This window comes from Tachypleus tridentatus, chromosome 1 (genome assembly GCF_004210375.1).
Source record: "Tachypleus tridentatus isolate NWPU-2018 chromosome 1, ASM421037v1, whole genome shotgun sequence".
NCBI lineage: Eukaryota > Metazoa > Arthropoda > Merostomata > Xiphosura > Limulidae > Tachypleus > Tachypleus tridentatus.
The window spans coordinates 73,284,396-73,307,521 of record NC_134825.1 but is presented as its reverse complement, the minus strand read 5'-3'; the positions used below and the strand labels follow the sequence as shown (position 1 = coordinate 73,307,521).

At 34.7% G+C, this 23,126-nt stretch overlaps 1 protein-coding gene across 3 annotated transcripts in view; it reads left to right on the top strand.

Annotated features, from left to right (window-relative positions):
- Positions 1-11,820, top strand: part of LOC143252342 (uncharacterized) — a 41,043-nt gene extending 29,223 nt beyond the window's left edge. For 2 of the 3 annotated variants that reach the window (XM_076504333.1, XM_076504328.1), the window contains 2 exons: positions 6,503-6,785; positions 11,696-11,820. In XM_076504333.1, coding sequence (XP_076360448.1) covers positions 6,503-6,737 — 235 coding nt within the window. In that variant the 3' untranslated portion in view covers positions 6,738-6,785; positions 11,696-11,820. Of the gene's footprint in view, positions 1-6,502; positions 6,863-11,695 lie in introns of all 3 variants that reach the window. The other variant, XR_013028942.1, reaches the window with a different exon arrangement.
- The last annotated feature ends 11,306 nt before the right edge of the window (positions 11,821-23,126 follow it).

Sequence of the window (23,126 nt, the reverse complement as noted above, 5' to 3'; positions counted from 1 at the left end):
AATGTAACAATTAAAACCACTAATGTTTAGAGTATGCTTTAACTTCCGTAATTTAGATTTAATACCATTCCGGTGATGCTATTAGTTCTTCATATAAAGGCCCGGCATGGTCAGGTGGGTTAAGGCATAAGACTCGTAATCTGAGGGTCGCGGGTTCGTCGCACCAAACATGCTCGCCTTTTTAGCCGTGAGGACGTTATAATGTGACGGTCGATCCCACTATTCGTTGGTAAAAGAGTAGCTCAATAGTTGGCGGTGAGTGGTGATGACTAGCTGCCTTCCCTCTAGTCTTACACTGTTAAATTAGACACAGCTAGCGCAAATAGCTCTCGAGTAGCTTTGCGCGAAATTAAAAAACAAACAATCTTCATATAATATATATAATACGGTCACCTGTGAGGTGAATCTTGAAATTGTTTCTGCCCTCAGCAACATATTGACCTCCTGCTTTTTTCGCCAATCAAATGTTAAGGTGTGCTATCTATCTTGAATTTTGTTGAAAATACATACTGGTCCCGAGTTCCCAAGTATAACCATATCATTGCACCTATCAAATTTGTTGCATATTATAATTTATAAGGTTATTTACGTTAACCTATTACGATTTCAAATAGTCGAAAATTTTAATTTTAATTTAAAAGTTAATTACATATCAATACGTATCAAATTTATGATATAATATTTGCAAACAAGGTTGATACACACAGGGACGTAGATTTTTACACCCGACGGGGAGGATGATTTTTGCAACCACTTCTATGGATTGTTCAATTTGCAAATTGGTAATCTCTAATTACGTGAACCTGAAAGTTGTAAACATGCAGTCCCAGAGTAATCTTGTTGCCACGATACTTCAAAGTTTCCATGTAGGTTTGTATAAGTGAGGTGTTGTGAACAGTTTTCAAAATGTTAATAGAATAAAGACAAATGTGTCACAAATTAACTGCTACATGAATTTATTCCTAGACACTGCACAGTATAAAAGATGGCCATTATACTTGACAAGGTTAGTAATAACTTTCATTGCATGAATTACGTTTTCAAATATTAATAAAATTAGTAATTACCTTTGAAAAGTTTATATCTACTGAAAAATTGTTCATGTTGTTTGATAAAAATAATTAACATGTCTTTGTGAACTCCTAAAAATTACACATCAATACAATGTAGCACATAATTATTCATACTTTTCATTGAAATAAGATTCATTTAGTCCTCTAGTCTACATGTTCCCAAACATAGACCTCCTTTGTGATGATCTGTTTATGAATTCTTTCATAAGCTCTTCTATATTTATCTTGTCGACCTCATCTTTGTGAGTGTGACAAACTGCCACGTGGTTGCGGCGGCACTGAGATATAATTGAACTTAACCACGTCTTCAACCGTCTTAATGCAAAAAAGCTGTGTTCACATTCGCAGCTGGATACTGGACATACAAGCAAAATTGTCATGAGAAAAAACACTTCACTAAACATCTGCTGGCTTGTTTCATGCATTTTACAGTAAGCATCCTTCGCACTTTTCAGAGATAGTGCTTTTGTTGTTCCTTTGAAGATGGGCAACTGAAACTCGAGCCGTTGTGCAAAGATTTCTGGATAGAAGTTTATAACCGAATTACCAATCTTGCCAGATGTGATCATGTTCTCAAGTGCCAGATATTGCCTCAAGTCATCGTTGTCTGCATTGAATCTAGTGGTCAGATGTTGTATGACTGTGTCCACAAATTCAAAATATTAGCTTCTGTAGTAATCTCTAGCTGTTGCAGAGTGGTGTGCTGAGCCATCACCTGTGATTCTTCTGATGGGGCTTGCGAATGCGTGGTAGTTCAATAGGCACCAGATCTAGAGAAGTTACCTTTTTCTCAGCTTTATCAAGTATCTTGTTGTAATTTTCCTATGTTTGCAATACCCGCAATTGCATAATGCACATATAATTGCAGATAGGCGGCACAACCAGTGTATTGGACACAGTGGGTGGATGTATTTAACTGGACCATTGTGGCTGTATGACTATACAATATTTTCAAAGATTGTCTTGCATTTGCCTGACCTCTGACGCAAGACACCAAATTCATGTACCCACTGGATAGAATCTCGAACACATTCACAAGCTTCAACTGCATGTTGCATTATCAAGTTAGCCTTGTGTGTTCCGCAGTGAAAAAACAAAGCTGACGGTTACTTCTCTTTTATTTTTGCCTGACATCCATTGTACGCACCACTCATGTTAGCGGCTCCATCATACGTTTGTGCTCTTAATTCTGACAGTGGTAAATTGAGTCTAGTCAGTACATCAAGTATAGTCGAGACTCCCATCTACGTATCGTACACATATTGCTTCCTGTTCGGCACCTGTAACACTTTGCTGCACTTCGTGTGCTATGTTCCTCAGTATTTGATGGCTGAACATCTCCATTATTTAATTCCGAGCCTGGGGTGATGTGAATGTGGTTTTCTTTGACAAGTAGGCCGTCAACTCAGGATCTTCCTCTTTCAGCTTCATTAACTGTAGGAAATTCCCCTCCGTATCAGCATGTTTACGTAATGCTAAACCTTGACGCAGTAAGAAACGTAAACTTCTGAATATTTTGGCTAGACTTCTTTTGCATTTTTCCTGCTGCTTCTTTTTTCCATCATACAGCTGGACAGTCACTGGAGTTACATCAAGTGAACCTTCTGGAGATATAGCGAATCTGTGCTGAGACGAGGATTGATGTTCGTTGAATTTCTGTTTTGCCTTTTTCCAGTTGCAAATACCGGTGGATATGAAGGTATTATCCACTGGCCTCTCCTATTTCCCTGTAAAAAGGCCTCTATTTTTCGCCTTGGCACAATGAAAGCATATGACTTTTTGAGTCTGATTGTCGAAGTGCAGCCATGGGAACTCATTAAACCACTTGCCCTGGAAGTTGATATTTTGATATTTTGCTTTTTGTCGTGGTATTAGTTGTGCGTCTGGATGATATAGCTTTCCACACTGTATCTGTGGAGTGTCAGATTTTTCATTACTGCACAAACTTGTTTCACAACTATCTGGTGGTTCATGATGTACAATAGTTGAACAAGCATTTTCAGAATCGTCCTCTGATGAACATGGTATTTCCTCTGTATGTCAAGTTTCTATTCCTTTGCCTGAGGTTGTTGGATTACCTGCATCTGCATTGTCACTTGTAGTACTAGTAACTGGCTTGCAGAACTGTCTAATATCGGAAAGTTTCAAACGTTTGCTTGTCATAATTGGAATCTGTTTCCCAGATGACTCAACAGGCTAAAATACAGTCTTTATTGAAAAACTCTAACGTACAACGAACGAAGATAAAATGAATGGAAGTAGGACTGAACTGTACAATGTATTTAAATCGAACGCGTGAACCTCACAGTGACTACCGAGCCGACTGACCGCCTGGACATTGTTGGGACAATAATGTGTGCCAGTTACAACACAAGTAATTACAAGTTTCTCGAAAAATACTTAAACAATCACAGATATATTATATTCCTGTTAAAGCTCATCAAAAAACAAACACGTTGTGATATAATGTCTATAAGCACGTCTATTAAATAAAAACACCTAAACAAAAACTAGCAATACAATTAGAGTAGAGGCTTCAGACCGTTGAAATTGCTCCTTTTTGTGTTTTAATTATACAAGAAAAGACAATATTTTGACTATCTATGATAAGATAATATATTTTTCTTTTACCATAAAGCACCAGCACTTTATTAGAGGGCGGTGATAATCTGAAATTTCATGGATTAATGAGGGCCACAAACACAGGTCTGATGAGCCCTGTTGTAAAATCGAGGCTCAGACTAAAGGGAGCGGAGGAGGTTGATGTAGGGTGCGTCTGGATCCGAGCGGCCCAAACCTGTTGTTAACTGTACACTAAACGTAAACTTTGGTCAGCGACTTCGACAGCAAAAGAGAGTAAGGCGTTCGACAATAAAACCGGCTGGACATGCATAAGAACAAATGGCGTAGGAAAACCGAACTATATACACATAAGATTGATGCAGCTACATGCTACAAATGGCCTGCCAGATCTAGATCATAGGAGTTTACGCTTGGGAGTAATATTTTCGAATTTCATGCTCTGTTCAATCTGTTGTGATGAAAATTTTACTTAATCTCACACTACGTACAAGACATAGGTGGATTCTGTGATAGTGCTTGCAAACATTACATGTATACTTAGGCCTACCTACTGATACTTACAAACTATCGCTTAGCTCGAAAAGCTTAGAAGCACGCCTATATTAAAGATGTACATTTCGGCTACTGAACAAGCCTACATCTAGGCCTAATTATGTAATTCGAAGGCCTGGCATGGCCAAGCGCGTAAGGCGTGCGACTCGTAATCCGAGGGTCGCGGGTTCGCGCCCGCATCGCGCTAAACATGCTCGCCCTCCCAGCCGTGGGGGCGTATAATGTGACGGTCAATCCCACTATTCGTTGGTAAAAGAGTAGCCCAAGAGTTGGCGGTGGGTGGTGATGAGTAGCTGCCTTCCCTCTAGTCTTACACTGCTAAATTAGGGACGGCTAGCACAGATAGCCCTCGAGTAGCTTTGTGCGAAATTTCAAAACAATGTAATTCGATTGGTGAGAACACGAGAATCACAAGAACAAACACACAATTTGTGGGCCTGTGATGCAATAAAACAATTTAACAGACAAAACTGTTGGGGAGGATGATTGTATGCACCATACCCCCCCTAAAATGAAGGGGGATGTATCCCCATCCCCCCAGGATCTACGTCCCTGGATACACACATTTTTTTTTTCTTAACCCAAATATATTTTAACATACAAATAATAATACAATTTATTATAACGGTTTTAGAAATAGTTATTAAAATATTGGTTTATATACAAAACTTTTACAAACTCACAAAGAATATTCAGTCTTCTATCTGGTCTGGAGCTAAATATCTTATGAACAGTCCAGGTCCACGAGATATAAATTACTTTTATGTTCATACACATATATACTTGACTTGAATAAAATGCTAGGTTGTTCTATTCTTTTTTGGTTTAATGCGGATACCAAACTAACTTTTTACTAAGTAGGATATCTAATGTCCTTATAGAAATACCAACGTCCCAAGTTGAACGGTTCGTGATGTTCGAAATCTATAAACGTTCCTAGTCAAATATCTGTAGCTTTCCGATTAATAAACGTTAATCATAATTGTAGTTTTCGTGGCTTTTAGCATATTGACTGTAGCTGACCGGTAATATTATTCTAATTCTTGGTCCATCGGTTTATATACTTATTAGGAGAGATTCTCGAAAGTTCGACAAGATTCGAAGACATGCTAGTGTTTTTGCAAAACTTATATTGTTCATTCTTGCCCTCGAGAATCTTCTACAAATTTAGAAAACAAGCGGGACTTGACAATACACATTCAACAATATATGTCACATGTATCAAACTGAAACAAAGATAGGTATTAAAATAAATGTATAACAGTAAATCTATTACAAATCTAACAAACTGTGAACGCTTAGCTTCTCTGTTAGTCTGAATCATTGTATTTGTAGCCTGGGAATAAATATTTAACTCTAAATACTAGTGGCTTATTAGCAACAGTTATAATGTTAAGCCTAACATTTGAGAATCACATATAATACAGTATTATATCACTACTTTATTTTCACACTAAATTAATTAAGTTTATCTTCAATTATATAAAAGTGACAAATAACTAGTTTCTACTTTAATTAATACTTATGTAATAATACAATGTATTTAGCCTGATTTATAATTTACCTATAAGCTGAATTTAAACTAATCGATCTAAAGTCAAATAACCAAGTTTATCCTTAAAACATGAGGATAAAATTAACTAGTGTTTGGATTGTATTTGTTTAATATTAATAAAACAATGTAATTAACCTGTTTTATGATTTACCAATAAGTCGAATTACAGGTAAGCCTAAAGTACTTACTGTTTCACATCTTAAGCTCTAATTTCAAACTTTTTTAAACGTTTTTATTTGCCAGTCTTTTTAAAGTTATTTATTCTTTTAGTATTTAACCCAAATTACTACAAGTGGTAATATTAATATTAAATTATAAGTGTGTTGTTAGTACTCAAGTTCAGCAATTAACAGATTACTTATCATTGTTAAACAGTTATTCTTGTGTTTTTAGTTGCTCAAGGAGTAGTATTTTGATCGTGATCCGCTAGAATGTTTTTAGATACAATCTAAGGAGGAGGTGCTTCAGAATGCATAGAAATAGTTGTCCAGAATCTGGTGAAACATCATAAAGTAGCGAAACGTACCGAATGCAATGTCACATTACTCTTTTTTCCGCCTAATAATGTTTAATTTATACTCCACCTCATAACAGAGTAGTAGCCTAAGACTATTAAGTATCTCTTGCTAATGTATGACATGAGTGTTTACCTAATTTAAGTGTGCTTATGTTTTGTTTATAAAAGTTGTGTCCGCAGTTTTTGGTAATGTTGCATTACCTTTCTCTCTCTCATTTTTAGTGCCTTTACTGAGTTCGTCCGCTGTAGATATGTCTACGTTTCGGCTGACTGTGGTAGTGAAGCAGGGGCATTCTTTAGACGCCATCTTGAAAGGATATCTGGTCCTCTAATTCACGAGCACTGCGCCGCCTATACGTTTGACATGGAAGCTTGCATTTCTGGAGGAGTTGCTAATTCAGTCAAGATGAATCCCTATATTTTTGTGTTATCGTTAATAATTTTGGTACCGACCTGACACAGGGCTTTTCTTCAACAACCAGTCACCATCAACTTAATTAAAAGTGTTTGTTTTTATTTTCATACTTATATCATCGAGAAAAATTACGCATTCGCTTAGTATATTAAGTCATCTGTATTAAGGTATTAGAATAATTAGATCAACTTACCACAGTGAAACAATTATTTCGTAACATAACTCAAACAATGACCTTAAAAAATGTAAAGTTTCTCCATAGTTCGTCTAATATAGTCAGCTTTCGAAAACTAGGTTTAATAAATTGAGCATATTATAACACTAAACTCCATTAAAATGCATATTTATTGTGATAAAAACTGTCACCATTTAGGTGTGTTCCTTTAATGTTTTAATCTATTTTTTCATAGGAGTAGTGAACTTATTAATTCTTGAATATAGCTTACAATACAGAGATTGAATACGTTATATTAAAATAGTTTTTGAAGACTTATCACCTGGTTATAGTCCATGTCATTAAGTCTGATCATGCTATATCTGACAACTTTTTGTTTTATAAGTAATTTTTATTGAAAAAAACAACAACTCAGTTGTAAGAGTGTCAAGCACACTCTTTCTATCTGCAGGCTTTCCTTGGGTCATCAAGTAGTGTATTAGGACGAAATTTTCTTAGCGTCAGTCTTAAGAGTTCGGTCGCACAGATATCGACAGCGCTCTGTATGAGTGTGTGTGTGTGTGTGTGTGTGTGTGGTGGCTTCAATAGTATGCTTTTGTCTAGAGTACCATAAATAATACACGTTTCATTCTCCATGATCTTGAAGTATGCGAAGGCTGAAAAATTATGTTGTTGAAGCAATTTTTGTACACATAACTTGGGTCGATTTTCCAGGCGGAGATTGCTTTTGTCTTGTATTGTTGTTTGGGTCACATGGGCAGCTTTTGCCACTAACTTTTGTGTTCGTGAATTCTCATCTTTTAGGAGACTTGTTGCATGGCTTTTCTGGGTGCTTCTGGTACTCCAAGTTGATCAGATTTTTCATGTTTTTCAATATCCTTAATACAAGGGAAATCTCTCTTCCAAATTCTAAACCTCTCATCTCAAGAACATTTTATGACTTGATTGTACGAATATTTTGCATTCAAAAGAATTGTTCATTCCATCCCCAAAGGCGATTCATTTTCTGTGATACCACGCATCAAAATACCTATAGTATAACAAGCGATATCAAAATATGGTTCTGATATATGCCGTCCCACCATGACTTTATATCAGTTGCGATTGTCACGTAATTTGTTGATTTGTATACTCAATACAATTTTAGAACACCTGGGAACAATCGCGAGTTCTCGCGAAGGCACCTGAGAACGAGAAGGACAGATGAACCTTATCTAAAATACTTAGTGTCTATTGGTTAAAGGGTAATTTAAGTATTGAATTTTTACGACTTCATAGTAAGTTGAGAAATAAGGGCTAAGAAAAATTATAGTTAACAGATATCCATTGAGTGGAAAAAAACTACAGTTTTATATTCTTCTAGGAGATGGATAAATGTGGATCACATCGTTTACGTAAATTCATTTTCTAGATCATGTAATTATGTCACAAAAAAAATCAAGAAGTTAAAAGGAATTAATTTAAGAAACATGATAATAATGAGACATATTCATAAAAATCATTCAAACAACACGACCACAGCCACAATATTTGTATAACAAGAACACTAGTCGGTAGAAATGAAAGCATTTGAACCCAACGTTCATTACAGTATTATATCTTGAAAGATAACTGAAAGTTAAAAGATAATTAGAGATGACAGTACAAAGAAACGACTTGCTTCGACAAGTGTGTATAGTTTATATGAAACTTTATCACATAGAGGGATATTATATCATTTGCTAATACTGAAGATGTTATTAAATCGTGTAATATTTTAATTGTCTTGTTAAAGTCTGATATGGTAATTAAAGTGAGGATGAGTGAGAAAGAAAACGATTGAATTCCTATCGAAGTTACCATTAACAACGCCATTAAGAGCCCAACATCAGAAACTGTATAGAATATTATAATCAAGCTTATCTATTAAGATAAGTAGAGAAGAGCCACGCTCTGTATTTCCTATTGCGTGAGTGTTAACTTGCTTAGCTGACTGTGACGCCACCTGCCAGTGAGAAGCTTTGATTCGTATCATACAGTACAGGAGACGTACATGTATATTACAGTAAATGGAGTTTTCCTTATATCGCTGTACTACTTCTTATGTGTTAAATAGACGTGACTCTGCAGTCTTAAGCAAGTAAAGTTGTTTTGTGTTTGAAACCGAAATGACATATGCATCGATTTCAGATAGACACACGGTTTCACACTAGACAAATGAGGTTCTGGCATTCAACTAACACAATAAAACGAACAAGTTAAACAACAGATCACGTTTTCAACGTCTTGTTTCTCGAGGCGAAAAGTCCTTTGATTTCCAAATTGCGGCGTATGGGTGGACCTTGTGTTTGTATTGAATAGGCTTTCTCGCATTATAACTAATTTAAGAGTTCTATAAGCACCCCCCACTCTTCCTTAACGAACTAAATTAGAGCCTGACACTTAGATGAATGCGCTTTTCTACTCTTTCTCACAACAAAAGTTCTTTAGATAAATAGAACATTCAGATCTAAAGTTCAATAATATATAAAACTGTTGTAAAGAGGAAACATTGCCCCACGGACACTTGCTTTGAGAGTTTTTTTTGTCAAATTATGATTTCTTCTCGTACCTTTAAGGTGTTCGAATCTGTTTGTTATTAGCACAAATTTACACAGTAGCAACCTGTACTCTGTACAGCGCGAGGAATCGAACCTCAGATTTGAATATTGTAAAATCACGAACTTGCCGCTGACCCACGAAGTTTTATTGAGATGTTTCTCGATGTACTTTGTAATACTATGCATTCTAGTCATATCATAACTCGTTTATGGCGCCCTCTAATGTATGATTACTTATACAAATGGCTTTAAATCTTTAGTGCTCCACTTTTACCCATTCATTGATGTTAAAATAAATTCGGTACTAAACACGTGGATTCTTTCTAGATTCCTCCGATGTTCTGTTATGTTTATTTATAGTACAGCTATGAAACGTTTGAACTGCAGTTTTTACAAAGCGTATTTTTAGCTGCGGCATAAAGGCTCTGTTTATTGTGTTGTTGTTTGTTTGTTTTTACAAGTGCAAAGTTTTAGTTTATAGTTCCATCATCTCTTCATCAATTTGAGATTTAATTATAATTTTCGATTAAGTTGATAAAATCCTCTCGATTGATGTATTTAATCTAATCCTTCCTAAGATAATTGACGAGTAATAAAATTGAATCTGGTATACGTTCACCCCATGCTTGGTATTGCTGGGGCCCAAAAACGAAGCTAACAAAAAGGAAAAAAAGGTCTTATGGATTAAATTACTCTAATCCTGATTAAGTGAGTGTCAAATGCTGCTGCTAATCATCTCTACCTTGATTCTCATGTCATTTCTACATCGAACTTCTTTTTTACATTGTTTACATCACTTGCATTACGTAAGAAACGTATATCAATTTAGTATTATTTAATTAATATTACGATCATGCTAGATACGCACTTTGGTAGCTCGGTGGTAAGTTTGAGAACGGTTCGGCATGGCCAGGTGGGTTAAGGCGTTTGACTCGTATTCTGAGGGTCGAGAGTTCGAATCCCCCTCGCACCAAACATGCTCGCCCTCTTAGCCGTGGGGGCGTTATAATGCTACGGTCAATTCCATTATTTGTAGGTAAAAGAGTAGCCCAAGAGTTGGCGATGGGTGGTGATGACTGGTTGCCTTCCCTCTAATCTTACACTGCTAAATTAGGGACGGCTAGCGCAGATAGCCCTCGTGTAGCTTTGCGCAAAATTCAAAAACAAACAAACAAAGTTTTAGGACTATCTGTCTGTATAGAGATCTTGATCCTTGTGCGGATCAGGCTGTAGCGGATACTTTTTTCCTCCTTCTTATACTGTTGTTGGGATCCTACAAACAGTGAATTTTACATTGTGATGTCTGCTAAATGCTGGACGATTACATAGTAGTGTTGTGTATCGTTTATAGTCTTATAGATACATCAGCCTTTCTCAGTGCCATGTTCATTCATTAACCGCGTACAAAAGGTTATAACACTAAAAAACGGTTTTGAAATGCGTGGTTGGCAGAGCATAGATAACCCATAGGACACTTAACAACAAACTAATTTGCTAAGTAGTGTATAGCAAAAGTTATACTGTTTCTTGTGTGTGAGCATTTGATGTTTTTTGTTTTGTTTTATTGTGGGTAGATCATTAAGTAAATAATATTGAATCGAGTGCAGGAAACTGTTTTGTTCGTTAACCTGCACTTAAAACCATAAGGAAGAAATTTGAAATGTTAGAATAGAAGGTAAGCAGCTAGTCGACAACAACGTTTTTCAGCTATGGCAACTATAATCAAATAGGGCTTCCCTTGTGATTCAGTAGTAAGACTGAGAAATTATAACGCTAAAACTCCGGTTTCGACACCCTTAGAGGGCAAAGCACAAATAGGTCATGTGTAGTTTGTGCTTATTACAAAGAATAACACAAAGTTATTTCGACTCAGTTGCGGAAAAGTTTACTTGTTAACTTTCGGTATAATTTTTTGAGCAGCATACGAAGTAAGAAATATTGAATTGAGTATAGGAATTTGTTTTTTACTTTATTTGTATAACTTTTTGAACTGAATACAAAGTAAGTAATATTGAGTACAGAATACGAATGTGTTTTTTTTACTTTATTTATATAACTTTCTCTTTCGTATTGAACGTCACATGTTTTAAATACATTAAAGTGCATTTCTCCAAACTTTATCATGGTGTATGAAACTTTAAAATAAGTCTCATAATTAATTTAAGATGTTTAACTGAATGATATAAAAATTAAACATTTTAAACTAACTGCATTAATAAGTTTAATAAATGTGTGTTTTCTTATAGCAAACCCACATCGGCCTATCTCCTGAGTCCACTGAGGGGAATCAAACCGCTCCTTCTAGCGTGTTAAATCCGTAGACTTACTGCTGTACCAGCGGGAAACAGTTTAATAAATTATTTATTTCGTACTGCATTATTTCATTTACTATACCAGTATTAATACCCGGTTGCTGTTATTATTTTTGTCATTCAACAGATTTATTTCATACATACTTTACAGAAAACATTCCATTAACGAGACGCAGTATTAAATTTTATAAACCCAGTCGAAAGTATGTGTAATTTTAATAAAAGATGCCCGAAAGTTTTCCATCTTATACACCAATTTACAGTGAGCACTATTAGGCAGGTAGTAGTTCTGCTTGTGTAGAGATGTCTCGGATTGTTGGTCAAAAACGTATTTTAAATACAATATCAATAGATCATCAAAACTTTATAATACTATATAGTGTTTTTTTTTATAATAAATATATAATGACTGGGTCACAAGTTCTAGGAATGTCTGTAAATATCATAGCAAAAGTTTGAATTTTTGTTCTTCTTTTCTTCTGATTCATTTTTATTACATGATAAAACCAAAACACTGATGTTAACCAATTTTATTGAGATGACGTAGTATCAAACAGAGTATCTGTTTTATAAGCATTATTAATAGCTAGTGTAAACGATGTTATTATTATCCCTTGAAGATAGGTTTTTTTTACATTAACTTGGAGTTCAGTTAAAAAACTTAAGTACAGAATGAAACTTAAATTACCAACCAATAATAGTGAAAAAATAAATATTGTAGTTGGAACCTCATTGTACTTAGAACTTGCTTATAAATACAACATTCCTCTGTCCATTAAAATATTATGTTAAAACCATTCAAACAAGAGAAGAAAATATTTTCAAAACAAAAAAAGGAAATAAATATAGTGATGGCTAATATAAATCCTTCAAAAACAATACCAACAAGATAGTACCAACAAGAACATTTGTATCAATCCTACATAATAACACAGACAAGAATTATATATATATATATATATATTTAATCACAACTTAGTTTCATTTATCCTATTTTTGTCTGCTAAAATTGTACTACACTGTGTAAATGTGTAGAGATTAACCAAATGCCATCCCTACTATCTTGTTTACATTATTTTTGAAGTATTGATATTATTCATTCCTACATATACTTCCTTTTATAAAAGTTGATCTTTACTTGTTCTTCAATAAGCCATTGTTCTCAGAAATCCCAACAACTCAGCGATAAGTTTGAAAGCTTATAACGTTAAAAACTGGATTTAGGTACTTGTGGTGGGATCAGTACAAATAGCCCATTGTGTAGCTTTGTGTTAAACAACAAACAAATAGTGTTCTGTTATTGAAACGAATATAGATTTATATAATTTTAGGACAGAGAAAAGGACTATCAACAACGTTATTTCAATTTTACTCATTTTCGGGAATCTCTACTGTTGTTTTTTGTTATTGTTACTTTTATATAACTTTCTACATAGCATATTTTGTGCTGCACGTATATGCTGTCGGCGCGGCTTTAATCAGTTGTACAGTTAGTTGCGAAGTTATTTTCTTTGCACACTCACTTTTGAGACTATTTGAACACATTCTTGTAAATTGACAATAATATGGTCTGGCGAACACATACAGCTCGATAAATGACAAAATACGCTATATTGTTTCAATGATGTCTAGCGTAAATACCAAAAATTTGCCAATGTGGACCCATTTATTTGAAGGCCTATGCAGAACAAAAACAATAAAAAAGTGTAAAATCAGCTGTTAGAACTCGGCTTAAACGTGTAATAAGGGAAAAAAGAAACCAGAAACTTGCTACCAGAAAGGACATTACAAAATCTGTGAAAATATCTCCACGTGCTATTTAAACAATTTTAAACTGATTGAGTTAACAAACAAAAACCTCTCTCAGAGTTCCCTAGTATTTGATAACAATAAACGAACTGACCTGTTATGGGCCAGGGAACACCGAGACAAGCCACAATTTTGGTAGTCTGTTGTTTGGTCAAATGAAATCAAGCTTTGCCAATACATTAATTTTATATAGACTTACCTATTCATGGAAGAAATCCGACGAAGCTCCTTGGGATTCAAATTTCCTACAAGCAGTTGTGAATCATGGTGAAAATGTTACGGTCTGTAATTCAAGAAGATCAAATTGATTTTCACCGAATAGTGCCTGAATGTTAAAAAGTACATCAAGGTTTTAACAAAAGATCTACTGCTATACTTATTATCATGAAACCAGAACAAACCTATAAGAAGCTGTTCCAACCTACCAGTAAAAGTAAGGCCTAAAAAGAAGCGAAAATAATCCAGTCTTTATCCCAGGTTGGATAAAAATCAGATTTAAATCTAATTGAACATGTTTGGTAGAACTTGATAGATGCTCATGATATTGGCAAAACAAGCCAGCACTAGTTCAAGAACTGAAAGGTATTCGATTATAAAAATGGCAAAATTTAGATCAAACTACCCAAGATAATTCAAATCAATATTACAACAAAAGCAGGGCTGACTGAATATTTATATTCACCGTTATGGTTTAAATAATTCTTTTCAATAGATGTTTTTTTATAAATATTTTCCTTTTAACATTTTTACATATATTTAATATGAATTATATACAATTTTAGGTAAAAAAACCAATTAATTTTAAACAACCACAAACCTATTAATAAAATTTACAAAGGCTTGTTTATTTTTGAATTTCTATCAAAGTTACACGAAGGTTACCTGCGCTAACCATTTCTAATTTAACATTGTAAGGGAAGGCAGAGTAGTCATCATCATTCAGTGCTAACTCTTGGGCTACTTTATTACCAACGAATAGTGGGATTGACCGTCACACTATAACGCCTCGCCTCCATGGCTAAAAGGTCAAGCATGTTTGATGTGACGGAGATTTTAACCTACGACCCTCAGATTATAAATTGAACGCCCTATTCACCTGGCTATGTCGGACCAGTTACGAAGGACTATAGAAGTTTTATATTGTATTATTTTGGAGCCATAGAACCAATATTACACGTTTGCAATGATAGTGATGTTCCATTTTATCAACAAATTTCCAGATTTGGTACAAGCAACAAATGTCTCGGATACTCGTACTTTCAATCCAACATTAAATAACAATTTATTCAAACGTTCGTGGGCTCATTTATTCGTTGCATTTTGACTCCAACTTATAGGCTTTGATAGCTACTGAACATTCATAAGGTGAAGTTTGTTGTTGTTCAAGTGAAGTTTTAATAAATGTGGACTTACTAACAGCCAGGGAATATAACTTCAAAACGTAGATGAACCGATCGAAACTCAGTTATTTCATTATAACTTGCAGGGGAAAATTTAATCAAAATATACAAGTAGAAAACTTGCAATACGGACGGCAGTTGGCACTAGTAATTAATATTCGTAGTATTCATACCTCATTCAAAAAACAATTTTTTTAAAAAAAGTGAACAATGAATACTGCACGGGAAAAGTGCTCTGATTGTGCTCTTTACTCATACATAACTCATTGCGTTAAAATAATTCAATGAACAGAGCTTAAAATGTTCATACATTTTATTTATATAAACAATAATCTTTTTATATGTTAAAAGTGATGCCGTTTATTGACACAATAGGTTTTTAAGAGCTCCAGTTTCTCAATACTGCATTTAAAAATTACGTCAATAAAATATAATCAAACCCCCATGTACAATTCTAGTGAATGTCGTGTTCTTGAAAGGAGAGTATTTTATTTTATGTTCTGAGATAAGTAAGTGGTTGTTGCACATACCAGAAGTATTTTTCTAATTGTCTGAATCTTGAATACTTAAAATGTGAATTTTTTATGGATTTTTATTTGTGGTGCTATTTACTAGATGGCGCAAAAATTGTAGTTACACACATAGATAATAACATATAAGCTACGTTTCGTTTTTTTTGTTTTTTTAGGTCGAAATGTAAAATTAGTTTTGCATCAGTGCGTATGCTTGTTTGATATAAAAAAGCAGTTCAGAAAAAGTTCTGTGTTTTACGAATAGTTATACCAACAGTTAAATTGGCAAGACGTTAATATTGAGCTTATAAAGATACCCATAATTTTTCTTGACTTATTTAATCCAACTTAAAACAATTATCACAAAGACGTTTGTGAAAAATTAGGTGAACTAATCACTTTTCTTACTTTAAAGGATCTAAAGCCATTTCAAAAGTTTAATTTTTTGTATATTAAAACACAATAATCTGGAATGACCTGGTGGTGAGGGCGTTTAACTCGCAATCTAGGGTTCGCTTTTGAATCCCTCACTCTTTCAATTGTGGATGGTGGGAGGGGTGAGGTTGTAACGTGTTAATCAATTCCTCAGTTTGTTGGCAAACAATGGCTCAAGATATTCAAATCAAACTCAATTTTTATAATTTGCGTGACAAAAAGTCTGTCGTCGTTTTCTTACAACGACATTTATCTTTGAGAATTCGTGTAATGAAACGTTCCGTTAACCTACGAAACAATGACCTATTTTTATTTCGCTTTTGCGCACTTACAAGGCTCTGACGTTACTCGTGTATTATATAGCAGCTTTATTATTTTATAATAGATATAAGAATATATGTTGCACATATGTGAAAAGAAACTGCAACCAAAAAATTAAATTGAAAAAGAAAATTACAGAACATATAGACAACAGATGTATTCTATTTTGAATGATACGACTTATGGTTTCAGTTTAAAAGAAAGGTATTACTATTTTCTAAAAATAAAATCCTCTTTTTTATCACATCTAATCAGTAGAGACAAAGATTGAGAACCTAGTACTGTCACAACACTGTTTAACTATTTTTTTTAACAAGTTGATTAATCGCTAAACTGATATACAGAAGATGGTTGAAAAGAAAAAACAAGAGAAAACACGCACCTTTCATCAGAGGGAAAATGAGTAAAAATGTTTCAGGTAACTTCTTATGATAAGAACAAAGAACCAAATAGCTCATCAAAATTTTGTTCATTTTAGAATTTTAGAGCAGAGTTATAAGGAGTATCTACGCACATCCATCCCTAATTATTTTGAACTGATAGACTAAAATAAAGGCTTCTAATCAACAGCCCCACGTTTGAACAGCTGTTTCTGACTAAATAGTGAAAACTGTCCATTACTGTTCATAGCAGTTTACGAACCAACAGAACGCGAACAATGAATCCTTTGATTCACAGTCCGAACATGCTAATCACAAGACAGGCCAAGAAGGGTTAAGAAGCTTGCTACCCCGGACAATATTTACAATTATAATGTCAGTGCGGATCTATTTAGGTGCATTGGTGGCCAAGATATGACAGACATGAAGGGTGAAGGAAGTTATATTGTTATGAAAATAAGCAGTTTAATGATCACATTAAATAACCGTCTACTTTTAACATGAAACTCTTGAACTTACGTTTCAACTTTTTATCTCCAGCTATCAAATTAATTTTATATTATTTTATTTGCTTATAGTGAGTGGTTATAAGAATTAAAAATAAATTCAAGCAGGACTAATCGAACTTCAAATGATGTTTTATCAATTACTGTGGTTATGTTCGGTTTAAATTAACCACAAGCAAAAAAATATTTCACACAATTCACTTTTTAACATCCTAATTTAGAAGGTATAACGTATACCACTGAAAGCTGCATCAGATAAACTGTATTTAAACATACTATATATATATATGAACCCTTTGATGAAATAATGTTATAATGTTATGGTTCATACTCCATGAAGTTCATTGTTAAAAAGTGTATTCAATGTTTTAACTATGCATAGATTAATTTTATATGAAGCCTAATTCAAAATTGATATGTACATTTATACTGAATGCCGTTTGTTTAACATAAAACAAGGGTACAAAATACTTCAATAAGGTAATTTTAGGTTTAAAAAATGTGATCTGGAATAACTTATGAATGATTATTCGACTATTATTAACTAAAATGTTTTTTGGCGAAAAAATATGAGTTTACCAATATCTCGTTGTTCTTGTTTTTTTACTGCTTTATTTAGCTTTCCCATACCGTGATAATCTATCTTTAATTTCCACTACAAACTCGCATATAATGACATCCCAGAGTTCTGTTGACAAGAGTTTCCTTCCTGATAAATGGGTTATACTACTTTCGATAACCATGAACTGTTTGTAATCACAAAAAGTAAATATTTTGCCAGTAGCCAAAGAACGACTAGGTTTGATTACATGACAAACAAAAAAATTCTGGCCTTTGGGACACTTCTTTTTGTTCCACCTAGAGCCTGGAATTAATAATGTAACTTATACCCCCCGTTAAATTAAAATTCCTTCGTATAGAAAATAAGAACCAACGCTTCAGTGAACTTTACAACACTTCCCACTTCATTATCAATGTATTTCTAATGGATTTTTATTATTACTCAAAAGTAAATGTTGTGATGTTTATTCAATCATTCTGTTTGTATCGACTGGCTAGTTTTGGGGATGGGGGCAAATCAGACTATTAAAAAGTTAATTTTAGTAAACGTAATCTTTTAACAGTTTACCATAAATTTCCTTCCAGCTCTTAATAAACCTATAGGGTGAAATGTCAATAAAAACTAAAAAGAAAGGTTAAATAATTGTATAGGGTTACTGAGTTTCTTAGTTAATTTTGCAGTCAGGTGACGTCTATCCATGCGCAGCATCAAGTCTCTAATAGATAAACTTAATCTGTGTAAACCTCGTGATTATAGACTAATGTATTCTACTTTGCAGTATAAATGCAAGACGTTTTGTAATTGCTTTATTAAATAGAACAATTCAAATGTTTTCCTTTAATTCTGTTATCAAAATTTCATTCGTTGTCTTTGAGTGTTTTAAGTCATATATTGGTTTAAAAGTGAGAAGAGTACACATATAATTTAAGCAGTTTGTACGTTTTTTCTTGTTTATTCTTTATACTCCCTCTCTGGTGGTTAAGGTGCTCGACTCTCAATTTGCGGATCGCAGGCTCGAATTCCCAACACCGAACATGATCGCCGTTACAGCTGTGAGGTCATTATAATTTTATGATATTAATCTCATTTTCTTGGTAAAGAGGAGTTCCAGAATTGGCAGTGGATTATGTCGAACAGCTACCTTCTCTTTAATATGGCCGGGTATGGCCAGGTGGTTAAGGCACTCGACTCGTAATCCGAAGGACACGGGTTCGAATCCCTGCCACCCCAAACATGCTCGCCCTTTCAGCCGTGGGGGGCGTTATAATGTAACGGTCAATTCCACTATTTGTTGGTAAAAGATTAGCCCAAGAGTTGGCTAGCTGCCTTCCCTCTAATCTTACATTAGTAAATTAGGGACGGCTAGCGCAGATAGCCCTCGTGTAACTTTGTGCGAAATTCGAAACAGACTCTCGTTGCAGACTTTTGTCTTAACAACTCTAACTATATACATAAAGAAGTTATTTGATGTCATATAGATATCAGAATATTATTATAGATATCGTGTTATTCAGCATCTGTTAACTTGAAAACAAATTAAATATAGGACTATAATAGCACTTTTTTCCTTCCTACTAGTCTAACATTTTCCCAGCGGCTCAATAAACAGCAACTGCCTTTCGACGTAGCGTGCATTATCAAAGCGACGTTCATCTCATATAAAACCAGACAGAGACCATCTAACTGGTCTGATTCTGACAAGCTATTAAAAATGTCTATGTACTTTCGTCAAAACCTTCAGTGTGAACATCAAGAAAAGAAAACTACCGCCTGTGGAAAAAAATATGGACGTCTGTGAATGATGGAACGTGAAAACAACAACAAAAATGTTGGTTCAGGAACCTTGGTTGAATACCTTTTGTTGGATTGTTTAGAAAACAACGCGAGCTACTCTCAACATTGTCAAAACGAGAGGTGTAACATTTAAGATTTGATACAGGGTCATTGTCACTGACATATAGCAACGTAACTGATAAAGTACCTGACAGTTCGCTCGAGGCACGGTAAAAAAATTTCGCTTTTTTCACATTTTACAAATTATTCATTTAAGACGAAACATTTGTTCGAAAATATAGAAAAGAAAGTCAACTCAATCTGTATGTATCGTGTAATATTTCACCATCGAAATTTCACATTGAATCATTGTATACTACAAAATGAATTGCCTGAAATACAAAGGTTCGTTTTGCAACATAGCCTAGATGCTTTGCGCTAATAAACGTCAAAGAACCAAACCAACCCAACTAATTTGAACCAAGCGGTGAAGTAAAAGGATGAAACGCACTCTATGGGATAGTTGTATAGGTGGGCGGCCCTACATGCACGATAATTAGAGCAATAGCATGCGGTTGGTTAGTGCCACTCAATATAAACTTCTATTTACTTTTAGTGAGTATTTTACTTAAACTATATAAAATTGTTATATTCATTTTTCAAATATACCTTGTCACACACATACGAGAAAAAATCCCAGCCAAGACTAGTTTAACAAGGTTTTGTAGATGTAAGTAAATATGTGAAATTATAATTGAAATTTTTCGAGCTATTGAGAATTTAGCAGTGTAAGACTAAGTTCATCACCACCCACCGCCAATATCTGAATGAAAACGACATCACTACAATACACGTGCTCTCAGCGACAGTATGTCTGCAGCGTTTAAGTTTGAAAACGTGCTAAAAGATGTTGCGATAGTCCGAATCCTATTAGGATCTTATAACTGTACAAGAATAGGAACCCTAGTTAAAAGCTGCCTTCCTTCTAGACTTCCACTACTAAATTAGGGACGGCTAGTATAAATACCCCTCGCGTATCTTTACGCGAAACTCAAAACAAACAAATAAACCCCAGTTAAGAAAAGAATGGTGAAGTATCTCAAGGTAGATTCGATCCACTCATGGTAGTTATTTAGGCTTGATAAACCAGGGACATTCAAAAGTTAAAGTTATTTCTCTTCGCCCTTTTCTTGGTTAGTTATGAAACTTTTAGCGAAAAAGTTAATGAATTTCATAAAATTCCAGTTATGAATAGATGAGTTTTGGAATTTCAAGCACGAAGAGATGCCTTGAAGAAGACAGAGAGAGCGATGCTTTCTTGACGAATAATGACGAAGCAGCAAAGAGCTTCAGGCCTGGCGAATCAAAAGCAGAAGTACCAGACAAACTGACAACGTCCGACCCAGAACGACATAAGACTAGAACCATAGTTTCCTGCTTTTTGATAATATTTACACAGCGTTAAATGAATTTGTTTACACAGAATAGATAATATTATTTAGGTACAATTAACAGATAAAAACATTTTCGATCACCAACTTAATTCTGACAAATCTTAACAGGTTAACAAGTTATACCTAACATTCTTACATTTTGATGCAAAATATATACAGTGGTGCGGGAATACTTAGTCTGTTATTATTGTTATTACCATGTAAACAGTAACAATACAATCTGTAAATTATCACTAATATAGAATTTGTTGATTAAGTTTCGGCACCAGAAAGTTTGTTTGTTTGTTTTAATTTCGCGCAAAGCTAGTAGAGGGTTATCTGTACTAGCCGTCCCTAATTTAGCAGTGTAAGACTAGAGGGAAGGTAGATAGTCATCACCACCCACCGCCAACTATTGGGCTACTCTTTTACCAACAAATGATGGGATTGACAGCACATTATAACGTACCAACGGCCGAAACGGCAAGCATGTTTGGTGCGATGGGGATTCGAACCCGCGACCCTAAAATTACAAGTCAAATGCCTTAATTTACCTGGCCATGCCGGGCTCACCATAAAGTGTACCAGTTCTAGTATCGCGACTTCTGTACTGTGAGCCCCCCCCCAGTGGCGCAGCGGTATGTCTGCGGACTTACAACGCTAAAAACCGGGTTTCGATAACCCCTGGTGAGCAGAGCACAGACAGCCTATTGTGTAGCTTTGCGCTTAATTCAAAACAATAAACAATTCTGTACTGTGTTTATCTCTTTGCACGCCTTATCTCCGATGAATTACTACTATGTAAGTAGTTGTCGAAACGTAGAATAAAACTAGTTGGTTTTAGTATCTAGTACTTAAAACCATTAGCTAAGTATAAATTGAATTTACCAACATTTTTCTCTAGTCTACTATTCATGACAACGGTCTCATTGCTTGTGTTACTGTGTTTTGCTGTTAGAATGAATGTACACTCAATAAATAAACATATGTAAAAAACTGTGTTTAGTTTGTTTCAATTTAATTCTATGAAAACTTCCGTTTTGTTGACTTTTCTTTATTTTGTCATAGTTGGTTGCTTTATTTAAATTTCCCTTCTCCATTTGTTCAAGAGGCGGGTTGTCTTTCTCCCAAGGTGATAGACTAACGTATTTCGATTTCTAACAATGTGATGTATGATAGCATCGTGCTTAAATGATGTACAGCTGAGAAGGATTTAAGGACACAAGGAAAGGAGAGGTGAAAGGTACTGTACATCAAAAGTCTTTTTCACTTTTTTCTGACATTGTTTTACAAGCAGAAGTGCCCCCCAGTGGCTCAGCGGAATAAATGCGGACTTACAACACTAAAAACCGGTTTTCAATACCCATGGTGGGCAGAGCACATATAGCCCATTGTGTAACTTTGTGCTTAATTCAAAACAGCAAAACAACAACAACAATCAGAAGTATCTTACTTCACCTTGATTTATTATTTTCCTTTGCTTTGCTAAGATTTTTACACACATTTTCATTTATAATTATAGGCTAAGTATTACAAAACCTTACTCTGTTTTTTCAAAGGTGTAATTCTCAAATTTTTGCCTCTACCCGGTGCCACAGCTGCCTCGGACATAGAACCCTAGAATCTGAGTGTCGTTATCTGTGGTGGGTAGAGTACAGATAGCCCATTGTGTTGGTTTATGCTTAACTACAAACAAGTAAACTCAAATCTTTAGTTCACGTATTATAAAATTGTTTTCATCAATTTTTACGTTTTCCTTTTATTTAAGGCATTCAAGCTAAAACTTTGATTTGGTTATAAGTATCCAGTTTGAAATCATACTTAAACAACCGGATCGGCATAGCTAGGTGGTTATAGCGCTCGACTTATAATCTGAGGGTCACGGGTTCGAATCCCCCGTCACACTAAACATGCTCGACCTTTCAGCCGTGGGGGCGTTATAATGAAATGTTCTATTCTACTATTCGTTGATAAAAGAGTAGTCCAAGATTTGGCGGTGGGTGGTGATGACTATAGCTGCCTTCCCTCTAGTCATACACCTCAAAAGTAGAGACGGCTAGCGCAGATAGCACTCGAGTATCTTTGAGTGAAATTCAAAAACAAAATCTAAACAACTGTTTAATTTACGTTACGTGCTGTTGTAACTCATACAGATATAACATGTAAATATCTTAATTTGCTTCCTTATCGATTGGATTTTCAAATTTTATTCTATATTTAAGTTCTTAGGTTAG